This window comes from Talpa occidentalis, unplaced genomic scaffold (assembly GCF_014898055.3).
Source record: "Talpa occidentalis isolate TD23 unplaced genomic scaffold, MPIMG_talOcc4v2.1 talOcc4.6, whole genome shotgun sequence".
NCBI lineage: Eukaryota > Metazoa > Chordata > Mammalia > Eulipotyphla > Talpidae > Talpa > Talpa occidentalis.
This window is the reverse complement of record NW_023604972.1, coordinates 1628997-1641115: the sequence shown is the minus strand read 5'-3', so window position 1 is coordinate 1641115 and position 12119 is coordinate 1628997. Positions and strand designations below refer to the sequence as shown.

The window sequence follows — 12119 nt, the reverse complement described above, 5'->3', positions numbered from 1 at the left end:
CGCCTCCCTGTCCCCAACCCGAGCCTCAGCCTGTCCTCTCCCCTCAGTGACTACGGCTTCGAACGAGCCCCCTCTGCAGAGCCCGGCAACAACAAGTGCTTTGCCAACTTCTGGTTCAACCCACTGGCCCCGCCCGAGGACTGCGTCCTGGGCCAGACCTACAGCAGCAGCCTCGGGTGAGGGCGGCCGCCCCTCCAGCCAGCTCAGGGCAGAGTAGCGATTCCACTGGACGTGGGGGTGGCGGGCAGGGGCTGCCCTCCCCCCAAGCAGCCCAGTCCCCCCGCCAGAGAGGGCTGCGTGTGGCGGCCGGGCCAGCGCGGGCCCGGGGTGGACGCCCAGACAGGACGCATCGCGTGAGCGAGTCCGTGACTCAGGCGGCGTCTAGCCCAGCGTCCTGCACTGCGGAAAGGCACCGGCACCCCGTGGCAGTCACAGGCCGGGTGGGGCTGAAGCCAGTGCTCTGGGCCGTCCCATGGGGGCCTCAGAGCCCCAGGCCCCGCAGACCCTGACCTGCTGCTCTCGGGCTGCAGGTACCGGAAGGTGGTATCCAACGTGTGCGAGGGCGGCGTGGACCTGCAGCGGAGCTCGCCCCAGCTCCAGTGCCCCCTCACACCACCCCGGGGCCTGCGGGTCAGCATCCGCGGTCAGGCCGTGGCGGTACAGCCAGGAGATGACGTCCTGTTCGAGGTGCGGCAGGAGCAGGTAAGTGGGCCCCCCCCACCCGCTGCCCTGCCCCCGGCTCCGCCCTGTGTGGTTCAGTCTCTGCCAGCTGCTCAGAACGCTTCCCAAAGGGCAGCAGGTGACGGTGGGTGGAAATGGCTCCCTCCCTCGGCTGGGCCAGCAGCGAAAAAGGCAACAGAAGCAGAGAATAAAGCCCAAGAATGGAGGGTCAGGGGGATGCCCCGCCGTCAGAGGCAACCGCGTCACACGTGTCTGTGCGTGTGTTTGCACGTGCGTATGTGCGCGTGGATGTGCGTGTGTGTGCGTGCGCGTGCATGTGTGCATGTGTGCACGCGCACTGGGCAGTGACGCAGGAGTTACTCATTCCTGCGGGTGGCAGTCCACGTTTTAAACCTCTAATTATGTTGATTTAGTTAATTGGGAATTGTAAGCAACGCAGAGAGTTAGAAACTGTTCCGATGACCCCACGCCAAGACCCCGCAGCCAGCTTGGAGAGGGGAGAATGCAGGCGTGCAGACAGGCGTGCAGACAGGCGTGCAGACACACACACAGGCAGGCACAGGTGTGCACAGCCTCCCAGACGTTCCTCTGTCTTTTATTTAGGACAAGAGCGATTTTTTCTTCTTATTTCTAAAACAGCACGTGCTCACTATAGAACACTTGAAAAATGCATCACAAAAACGTAAATCTCACCACAACGCCTGCTCCCCCAAGGACGTTGTTCATATGTTTATTTCCTTCTAGCATTTTTGAATTGCTCTGTAGCGGGCTTATTTTTTTGATGACAGAAATAACAAATGTTCATTGCAAATATTCAAAAGCAGAAGTTAAGAGGCTGTGACTCAGCAAAGGCAAAGCTGGGACGGCCTGACCCCGGGCGCCCCGCCCCCAGTGTACGCCAGTGGACGGGGGGCACTGGTGCGCCTGACCCAGGGCCTCGGCCTGCACCGAGGTGGCAGGTGCGAGGGCAGAGGTCCTTCATGTTGGAGACAGGTCTGGGGCCTGGCACAATCAGGAAAACGGAGGCAGAGAGGAGGCGGACGGCACTGAGAGCACCTTGCACCCCTGCTTCCGGCCCCCTCACCGCACAGCTGGGAAACCGAGGCTGCGACGCAGCCCCCGTGAAAGCGACAGAGCCAGCATCGGTCCCGTTTGGGGCTCGTGTGGCTGGCACCTGTCCCGTGTGCTGGACGCTCCGGCCGGCGGCCCTGCCTGTGCTGACGGAGCCTGGCTCTGAGGTTCTCACTTTTGGCCTTGGGTGCGACCCAGAGGAGGGGGGTGTCTCTGCTCCCAGCACCGTCTTAGAGTGATGGGAACAGTGCCCCCCGCCCTCCCGTCCTGGGCTGGGGCCTCCTGGACCCTCAGGCGGGGCCCCAGCTGCAGCCCTGAACCCAGGACAGGTGTGCAGAGATGTGGCCCTCTGCTGCCCCCTAGTGCCGGGATCCGGGCCGTGCAGCTCTGGGAACCAGGTGGGCCTGGCAGAGCTGGCGGAGCAGCCCAGTTGGGGTCTCCGGGGAGGCTTGTGGGAGCCCGGGGCCAGGGTGGGCACCCACACTCAGGCACACACAGCCAGGCCAGGCAGAGCAGGCGTGGGGGCGGGCCGGACCCGGGCTCCCTCTGGAACACCAACCCCAGCCTGACAGCGCCCAGGACCAGAGCCCTGGCCGGCAGGTGAGGCCGGTGCCAGCAGCTCCAGGAGGGGAGGGGCAGGGAACACCCCGGCTTCACGCCCCATCCCGGGCAGGGCAGGCGGATCGCGGCTTAGAGGGAAGCGAGGACTCCTGGCCCTCAGGACAAAAGGCTCATGTGGAAGTGGGTCTCTCAAGTGGATGCCAGGAGCAGCAGCCGTGCGGCCCGTGGGGACGACACACACACGCCCCTAGGGCCCGGCGCCTGGCATGAGGCTCTCAGAACCCCAGGGGGACAGACGACGCCCCACAGCAGGGGGTGGGGCAGGTGCCCGAGGGCACGTGGTCACCTGTCAGGAAGAGGCTGGCCAGGCCCCGAGGAGGCGGCCCTCACCCTGGAGCGGCGGAGTCAAGCACTGGAGACAGGCCGAGTGCTGCAAGGACGCGGGGGACACGCAGACCCTTGGGGTGGACGGCGGTGCCGCCGCGGGGCACACAGGCCAGCGGGTCCCTGAACGCAGCCTGCCCGCCGTGAGACGCAGCACTCCCCCCGGCAACCCCCCGAGGAGGACGCGGGTGCACGAGCCTGCCCAGGGCCAGGCAGCTCCCCAGAGTCGGGGCCTCCCCAGGGGGCGCCCCTGCAGGCCACGGACGCTGCAAAGTGATCGAAGGAGCTGATTGTGGACGGCCGGGTGACAGGGAGAAGTGCACTGAACGAGAACAGGCCCGCTCTGAGGGACTGTCCTCGCTGACCCCACTTAGAGAGCGACCCCCGCGGCGGAGCAGGAGTGGGGCCAGGCCGGTCTTCGCCAGGGAGCCGGGCTGGAGGGTGGAGGGCGTGGGGATCACGCTCGCACCCGCTGCGCAGCGTCCAGCCCCTCCTGGACATGATGGTTCTGGGGCGCAGTGCCGGGGGCCCTGGCTGGGGGCCTGCAGGTTTCGTTCCCTGCAGTTCCCGGGAACTGACGGCTCCCCGGCCCCGCCGGCGCCATGTCGCTCCTCCACCACGAGGAGGGATCCTCTGGGTGCCCCTGGGTGGGGGCAGCAAGGGACAGGGAGGGCAGGAGGCGGGCAGGAGGCTGCACCTGTCGTGCTGTCAGTCGACGGGCACTGCTGGGGCTGCGCGTGTCGGGCGTGTCTGTGGGTGACCCCGGCCTCCTCGCCGGGCATCCCTCTGCAGACCCCGGCCCAGCGTCCTTCCCGGCAGCGCAGGGAACGAGGCGCCGTGGCCGGGCAGGGGTACGTTGTACTTCCCGGGGGCCGGTGAAGCGTCTTCCTGCGATGTCTCCAGGGGAGACTCTGCCCGCCCCACACACCACCCCTGCTCCCCGCTTGGAGTCCGGCGCTGCCCGGTGCCCCGCCCTGCGCCTGGGGGGGTCTCCGCAGTCCCAGCACCTCTGCCTTCCTGCCCCGACTCCCGCCGGAGCCCCGGGAAGGTAGAGCTGGCCCTGGGCCCCGCGGCGCACTCCTGAGGGGGCGGATGACCGGTGCTGGCCCCTCAGCCTCGGCGCTCCCCACAGGGCGACGTCCTGACCACCAAGTACCAGGTGGACCTCGGGGACGGCTTCAAGGCCATGTACGTCAACCTCACGCTGACGGGGGAGCCCATCCGACACCGCTACGAAAGCCCCGGCGTGTACCGGGTGTCCGTGAGGGCGGAGAACGCGGCCGGGCACGAGGAGGCTGTGCTCTTCGTCCAGGTCAACTGTAAGTCCGTCGCCCTCGGGCTGGCACCCGCCTGTGACAGAGCCAGCTCCGGGGGTCCCGGGAGTCTCGTGGGACCACCGCAGTGCCCAGGCCTCCTGACGGCAACCCGAGGGCACCCTTGGTTGCAGACGGTGGGGGCCGGGTGGGGTGACTGACCGGCAGCAGTCGCTGGAGTGCCCACTGCCCTGATGCCCTCTAACCCAGCCTCTCCTGGGCCCCGCAGCCCCCCTGCAGGCCCTCTACCTTGAAGTGGCCCCTGTGGTCGGCGTCAACCAGGAGGTCAACCTCACAGCTGTGCTGCTGCCCCTGAACCCCAACCTCACCGTCTTCTACTGGTGGATCGGCCACAGCCTGCAGGTGCGCGGACTGGCCCCGCGGCCGGGGGGCTGCCAGCTGGGCAGACTGGGGAGAGGGCGGGGGAGGGTGTCGGGCCCGGCCTGGCGGCCTGGACAGGCCACGTCTTCCACGTTGGGGGAGGGTAGGCACCGTCTGGGGGGATGGGCTGCCGGGAGGCCGTCCCTGCTGTGCCTGCCCCCAGCGGGATGTCCTGGGGCTCTCTGGCCCCGCACTGACCCCCTCTGCCCTGCAGCCCTTGCTGTCCCTGGACAACTCGGTGACCACGCGCTTTGCGGACACAGGGGATGTGCGCGTGACGGTGCAGGCGGCCTGCGGGGCATCGGTGCTGCAGGACTCCAGGCTGGTCCGCGTGCTGGGTGAGTCCTGGGCGGGAGGCCCTGCCCCACGCCCCTGACCTGGAGGTGCACGTGGTGGCATTGCCAGGGTGACGGTCGCCCAGGAGCCTGTCCGGGACGGGAGCTGGTGGTGCCTCCAGACGCGCTCCAGCCCTTGGCCTCAGCTCTCCATCTCTGCCGTAAGCAGTGGTTCTGCCCCAGCAGGAGCCGCCTGAGCGCGTGGCTGGGGGGCCAGGCCCTGGCAGCGAACGCACGGGATTGGCGAGGTCTGCCCGCCAGCTGGGCCCCTGCCCTCCAGCCTGACACAGTCACGTGACTCCGGGCAGTGAGCAGACTCGGGGTACAGACCCCTGCTCTGAACCAGGGCCCCGTGTCCTGTGCTCGCAGGGGCTCTCAGCCCGCCCGAGGAGGGTGCAGTAGAAACGTTACCCAGAAGAGCCGCCAGCCCCAGCTACGCCCGGCTGAACCCTGGCCAGCACCCCCGTAACACCCGGCCTCGCCTCGGGGCGCTGCCCTGTGCACAGCAGCCGCGTGGGCTAAGTCATGGCCTGCCCCGCCACCGGGCACCCTGGGCCCCAACAGTGTGCAGCCCTGGGCGGTGTCCGGTCCCTAAGGAGCCATTTTCACCCTGCGCGGCCCCCGCCCCGCACCAGCGAGAAAGCCAAGGCAGGGAGGCGAATGGAGACGGTCAGGCCCGAGCCGCCCGCTGGGGCCTTCCCACCACGCCCGCTGCTGGCTCTCGAACAGCCGGGGCACGGCCTGGGAGTATGAATGAGCAGGCGGGGTCTGCTCCCCTGGGATTCTTCCTGTGGCGGGAGGGCGCGTCTGGTCAGAGCCTGTGGGTGCTGGGGTGGGAGGCCGGCTCACCGGGTGGGCGCCCCTCGTGGGCCGGCGGGGCAAGTCCCCCAGGCGGGCTCGGCCGCGCCAGGCCCCCGCCCAGGCCACGAGGTCTCTGCCTCACAGGGCAGCTGTTGGCACGCCTGGCCGGCGGCCTGTGGGGCACGCAGGAGGGCCCGTTATCTGAGACTAGTCCCCCTCCCCGCCTGGGCCCAGGGCTGTGCTGGGCCGTGGGTGCGGCGGCCACTGGGAGGGAGGGGCCGAGCCGGGCACCGGCCAGCCCTGTCTCTCCCTCTGCAGATCAATTCCAGCTCGTGCCTCTGCAGTTTTCCAAGGAGCTGGACACACACAACCCGAACACGCCCGAGTGGAGAGAGGACGTTGGCCTGGTGGTCACCCGGCTCCTGGCCAAGGTACCCCCGCCCGCCACAGCCGATGGCCCCCAGCACCCGGGGCCCCTGGGTGCCCCACCCCCAGCCTCAGGAGTCTCATCTTCGGGCTACTCAGGGGACCCACCGCTGGACAGTCGCCTTGCAGGGGTTGGTGGGCTGTGTCTGCGCGTACACAGTGAGCGCCAGCTGTTTGCAAACTGTCCTCCAGCTGGCCTGGATAGAGCGATTTTATCTCTTCTGGGTCGGGCACTGGAGCAAGAGACAAGAAGCAGGGTGGCCACTGCCCTCGGGCCCCAGAGTGGGCACAGGCCACTTGTGGCCCTGGACTGCCGACGAGAAAAAGACTGGCCCCTGGGGCGTCCCGGGCCATCACAGGCCAGGCCCACTCTGGCCCTGCCTGGCCCGGGCCTGTGAATAATCTTGGTGAATTGCCCTGGGCATTGAAGGATGAACAGGAGTTTTCCAGAGGGAGGGAGGGGCCTCCGGGAGGCAGGGCGGCCACAAGCTGAGCTCTAGGGGTGAGGGTTTACTTGATCAGGAGCTCTGGGCTGCGGGGTCGAGGGGGGCGGGCGTTCCCAGGGAAGGTCCTGCTCAGTGTGGCCACAGCGTGGACAGGGACTGGAGGGCAGGCCTGGCTGAGTGGAGGCAGAGGTAGGGGCGAAGGGCTGGGGTCGGGGAGAGCTGGGCTGTGGGTGCGGCGCGGGCTCCTTCCCCAGGTGTGCAGGATGGGGAGGACTCAGGCCAGGGGAGGGGCATCCCAGGCCCTCCAGAGTGGGCACAGGTCAGAATGTGGCTCAACTGTGACCCCCAGGAGACCGGCATCCCTGAGGAGCTGCTGGTGACCGTGGTGAGGCCGGGGCTGCCCACCTGGGCTGACCTGCACGTGCTGCTGCCCCCAGCCAGGCCCGCCACCAGGAGGAGCCTCGCCGATGACAAGGTGCCCGCGGCCTCAGGCCGGCCCGGGGGTGCCCAGGCAGGGGACGGGTCACAGAGAGCACAGGCCCTGGTGGACTGGGCCAAGACCCGCAGCTCGCCTGCCCCTGTCTGCTGCCCCTGTCCGCCTGCGGCTGCAGCCTGGGGCACACTGGCCCTGCTGATGGGGCGGGCAGGGACGGGCGTGAGGCTGGGCCTTGCCCCCCTGGGGTCTCTCCCCTTTCATGGGCTGGAGCTGCTCATGCCCCGAGGGGTGCTGGACACGGTGAGCTCCGCTCAGGGACACTCCTGGGTTTCAGGACAGCAGAAGTTGCCCCCAGCTGCCCCCTGGAGCGGGACAGGGAGGGGGAGGGGCCGCACCAGGGCGGGCATGAGTGGGGAGCACTGCCCGCCGCGGGGAGCTGGCACCTCCGAGGGCAGTGAGCCCCGTTGTGAGGACAAGGAACAGCTGGGGTCCCGCCCGGGGTGGGGTGGGCATGGCTTTCTCCCCATGACACCCCAGGTGTGCCCCACCCAAGACGACTGTCCCTGGGACAGGGGCGCAGAGAGTAACCCCAGTGCCGGATGGAGCAGAGCAGGCAGAGCCCTAGGGAGGGGCGCAGGGCGCCCGAGCCGCCCCCTCTCCAGGGGTCCCGGCCACGCCTCCTGTGTGTCCTGGAGCAGCTCCTCGGCGAGCTGGCTGCTGGGTCACTGCGCCCATTTCACACATGCCGCAGCCCAGGGAGGCCGCCCCGGCCCGGGCTCTGAGGGCCAAGGGCTCTGCCGCCACTTCCCGTTCCCTCTGGCGGGTGCGGGGCGCCCGCCTCACCCCGCTCTGCTTGCAGAGGCGCACGGCCGTCCTGCAGGCGCTGAAGGCGCAGAAGATCGGCTTCCTGCTGCGGGGCGGTGTCCGGGTGCAGGTGGCGGTGAGGGACGGGGACACAGGTGAGCACCCAGGGTGGCCCTGGCCGTGCTGGCCCCGCTGAGGGGAGGGCGGGCGTGCATTGGGCCCTCGGTGCCCACACGGCAGATCCCGGGCAGAGAGCCCCCAACTGCCCACATGCTCCTCTGGAGGGTTCACCCCTTTAGCCCCAGATCCTGCCTCCAAGGACCGCAGGAGGCCGGGCGCCGCTGACCGGCCCTTTGCTTGCAGATGCGCAGAGGCCGGGAGGAGGCGGTGGCTACTGGGCCGTGGCTGTGCTGCTGGTCGCCGGGCTCTTCGCGGTGGGAGTGTTCATCCTCTTCAAGTTCAAAAGGCAAGGCCGCGCTGGCCTCCCCCGGCCACCAGGCAGTGACGGTGGGGCCTGCCACGGGCTGCAGGGGGGTGGCACCCGCCTAGACCTGCTCCCCGCTTCTGAACCGCCCTCGATCAGGAGGGTGACACCCGGCGGCTCACAGCCCGTCCTTTCTGCTCCAACAACCGGCAGAGGGATGGCACCGTTCATCTTACAGCTGAGGAAACCCAGGCTCAGAGAGGTTAAGTAATGTGCCCAGGGGCACGCAGCGAGTGACGGAGACGCAGGATCTGACCTGGCCGGTCCCCACCCCAGGCCCCCTCAGCACTCACCCCTCCCCAAGAGCGCCGCGTGCCAGGCAGTGTTCAGATGAGGGCCACACGGGTGCTTGGGGGTAGGAGTGGGGCTCAGTAGGGAGCATGTACACTGTGTGATTGTCAGGAGGGCTTGGGCCTCTTCCCCTCTGAGCCTGCAAGATAGATCAATAACCCACTGCTCTGGGGTCACTGAGGACACCCCCAGGGGCTGGTGGGTGAGGACTTGAACCAGCAAAATGACCGAGTGCAGCAGACTCGTTTCCTGCAAAATGTAGCTTCCAGCTCTCACCCAGTGGCTTCTCCCCGGTGGCTGGTCCAACTCCAGTGGCCTCAGGGGCCCCCGGATTAGTGTCACCTGTGGAGAAATGCAAGGATGCAGTACCCTTTGCTTTATGCCCTTCTGAAGCTGAGCCCTCCCTCCCCAGTACCCCAACCACCTCGCCAGACCCCTGTCAGCTGGCTGTAGGCACCTGATTTCAGTTTTTTTAAAGACGCAATTACGTGCCTGCTCCTCCTCTGTGTGGGCCGCTAGTCCAGGTGCTGGCAACACTGGTTTAGGTGCCCCATGATCTAGTCTTAGCTGAAGGGGAGGCCTGAGATGCCCTGAGAAAGTGTAATAGGACCTGAGCTGGTCTGGACAATCTGGAAGGGCTCCCCTGAGGAGGTGGGGGCCCAATAAATGCCTCTCAGATCTGGGGTGTGTGTCTTGGAATGCAAGCCCACCAACCCGTCAGGACTTGATGAGGAAATGAAAGAGAATGAAATCCCTTCTCTGCACAAAAGGTATTAAAATTTATGTGGAAGCACAAACCTCCTGAATAGCTAAAGCAATGTTGAGAAAAATAAAAAGACGAAAACTGGAGACATCACCTTACTTGACTTCAAGCTATGTTACAAAATGACAGCATGGTCAAACAGTACGGTCGCGAAATTAAAAAAGAGATGATGGGAACCGAATCCAGAGCCCAGAATACATATGTCGACACTTCATAGACAAAGGAGCAATGATGATACAATGAAGAAAGGAAAATGTCTTCACCATATGGGGTGGGGAAAACTGGGGGGTCACATGTGAAAAAAAGGAACTGGATCACTCTTTAACCCCTAGACACAAATAAATTCAAAAATGGATGAAAGACTTGGATGCAAGACTGAAATCATAAAACACATAGCGGGGAACATCAGTAATATCCCATGACGTCAGCCTCGAGACCTTTGGGGACAGGCCGAGGGAACAGCCACAAAGGAACAAGCAAGGCTGCACCGAGTCAGAGGCTGCTGCGCAGCGACAGGGAAGGCCCGCTGGCTGAAGAGCGCACACTGGACAGGGGCACATATTGGCGTATCATACCTCAGAAAGGGGGTGAATGCCCGATTTACATAAATCACTCACACCGATCAATAATAATAACAACACCCCCGTTAAGAAAAGGACATAAGATCGGAATAGCCACTTGGCCCCTGGGAACATCCGGGTGAAACATATCCCGTGTTGTTAGGGAAATACAGTCAAATGGCAATGAGCCGTCACCTCACACCCGTGAGCACGGTTGACCTCAGAATGACCTTCACCACAGGTGCCAGCCAGTCCTGTCGGCGGGACTGTGACTGGTGCACCCGCTCTGGAGAACAGCGTGGCGTTTCCCCAAGATACTCGAGCGAGGGCCACGCTCGGACCCGGCCGCCCACGTCCAGGCATGGTGCCAGGGAGCGTGGTGCAATCAGCACTGACGTTTGGGGGAGACTCAGAAGCCCACGGACAGAGGATCGCATGAAGATGTGGGGTGAACACACAGTGGAATACTACTCAGCTGTAAAAAATGATGGACTGTTGTCGTTTCGGGCAGCAAAATGGAAGGAATTTGAGAGGATGCCGCTAAGTGAAGTAGATCGGGAGAAAGGCCAAGCTGTGGAGGCGGGACAGAGCCAGCGAACAGAGAAAAGAAAACGAGAAGCACCTGGTGCACTTTGACAAGCGAACTGGGCTTCCCAGAGGGAAGGTGGGCGCTGGGAGGCGGGTGGAGGGGCCCAGTGGCTCGGGGGGTGTTTCTTAAAACTGTAATAAAAAATAAACAGGAATGTGGGAGCCGAGCCAGCAGAGGGGAGTCCGGGAGGGCAATGATTTACAGTGACGAGTCACGCCCGGTCACCCCTCGCTGAGGCCTTGGCGGGAGCAGCGACAGCAGTGGGGGCCCCCGCGTCTCCCCGGGAGCCTGGATGTGGCCTTTTCTGGGCACAGCCTTGGCTAGTCTGAGGACCGCCCCGCGTGTTGCTTTGGGAAGATTCCTCCCCGCATCCTTGGCCGAGGCCTGTTTGACGCTTGCTCTACTTGTGGGTGGACACCCGTGGCCTTCGGCCGTGACCAGCAGCCCAGGCCCCTCCTGCCTGGAAGGCACACCAGCAGCTGGCCCTGGGGACGCCAGAGCGGGGCCCGGCGCCATCTCCCCAGCGACTGGATGAAGACCCCTGTCCTGTTCTTCCGTGACAGCGACCCTGGCCAAGAACCCCGCGGCCGCACGCCCAGCACAGCGTGTCCCCGGCCCCCCTGGCCACGTCTGGGCCCCCCGGGGAAGGCGGGATCTGGCGGAGCCCGTGATGGGCGCCTCGGGGTGCGGCCTCCAGGGGCAGGCCTCGTGCCACGCTGGAGTGAGCCGGCGGCTGGGGGAGACCCCTCCATGTGGTACCCGCTGGAGGATTCGAGTCACGAGTTCAAGGCTTTTCAATGCTCAGTGGAAAAATCCAAGAAAAATGCCCCTGCTGTGTTGGTGAGGTCACCAGCGATGTGCGCGCGGCCTGGCCCTGCCTCGTAGGAGTTTGTTTAATAATAAAACGCCAATAAAACCCTCTGGAGCAGGCTCTCCCCGTGCTGTGTCTCTAGATCTTGGGTGTGTGTGGCTTTGCGGAGGCCGAGTGTCCCCCTCCGCTCCCCGGGAGTGCTGCGCCACTATCTGGGGGTGCGGGGTGCCCCGGCCCTCTTCCTCGCGGCCCCAGAGGTCACCCGGTTCTCAGGTCGTGGCTTCCTGGGAGAGGGGCCTCTGCAAATCCCCTCCTGGAGCGACCCTGGTCTCGCTGCCTGAGACGTGGCCTGAGATTTCCTGAACAACGTGGCACGACGTGCAGCGAACTCGCTCCCTGCCAGGGCCGCGGCCTGCCGGGCTGGGGGGGCACAGCGGGGAAGGCTGCCCGGAGGAGGCGTCTCAGGCAGAGACTGGGCCCAGAGGAGACCCGGGAGCCTCGGGGGGCCGCGGGGGCGCCGCCGGCACCACGCCCGGGGGGTGGGCAGGCCCCCGCGTGCCCTGGGCAGGCGGCCTGGGCACCCCCGAGCAGCCCCTCTGCCTGCAGGAAACGCCCGGGCAGGACCGTGTACGCGCAGATGCACAACGAGAAGGAGCAGGAGATGACCAGCCCCGCCAGCCCCGGCCAGGGCGTGCAGAGCGCCGCGCAGGGGGAGCAGTGCGTGGACGGCGACCTGGACGCGCAGACCCCAGGTAACCCGCCCCGCCCGGCCCCGCCCTGGCCCCGCCCACCGCCGGCCCCGCCCACCGCCGGCCCCGCCCCTGGCCCCCTCCCAGGACGGCCCCGCCCACCGCTGGCCCCGCCCCGAGACCCCGCCTACCGCCGGCCCCGCCCAGGCTCCGCCCCGGGAGACCCCGCCCATCTACGGCCCCGCCCACCGCCCGCCCTGCCCTGCCCCCCTCCTATGGCCCCGCCCACCGCC

The 12119-nt window shown here is 66.3% G+C and overlaps 1 protein-coding gene across 1 annotated transcript in view; it reads left to right on the top strand.

The window, feature by feature from the left end:
- SORCS2 (sortilin related VPS10 domain containing receptor 2) overlaps positions 1–12119 on the top strand; it is a gene marked incomplete at its 5' end in the record, with an annotated part of 183960 nt that overhangs the window by 169855 nt on the left and 1986 nt on the right. Inside the window, 10 exons of the mRNA XM_037530423.1 lie at positions 48–176; positions 531–702; positions 3830–4016; positions 4240–4373; positions 4606–4729; positions 5846–5958; positions 6749–6874; positions 7695–7794; positions 8003–8105; positions 11744–11889. Of these exons, the coding sequence (XP_037386320.1) occupies positions 48–176; positions 531–702; positions 3830–4016; positions 4240–4373; positions 4606–4729; positions 5846–5958; positions 6749–6874; positions 7695–7794; positions 8003–8105; positions 11744–11889 (1334 nt within the window). The remainder of the gene's footprint in view (positions 1–47; positions 177–530; positions 703–3829; positions 4017–4239; positions 4374–4605; positions 4730–5845; positions 5959–6748; positions 6875–7694; positions 7795–8002; positions 8106–11743; positions 11890–12119) is intronic.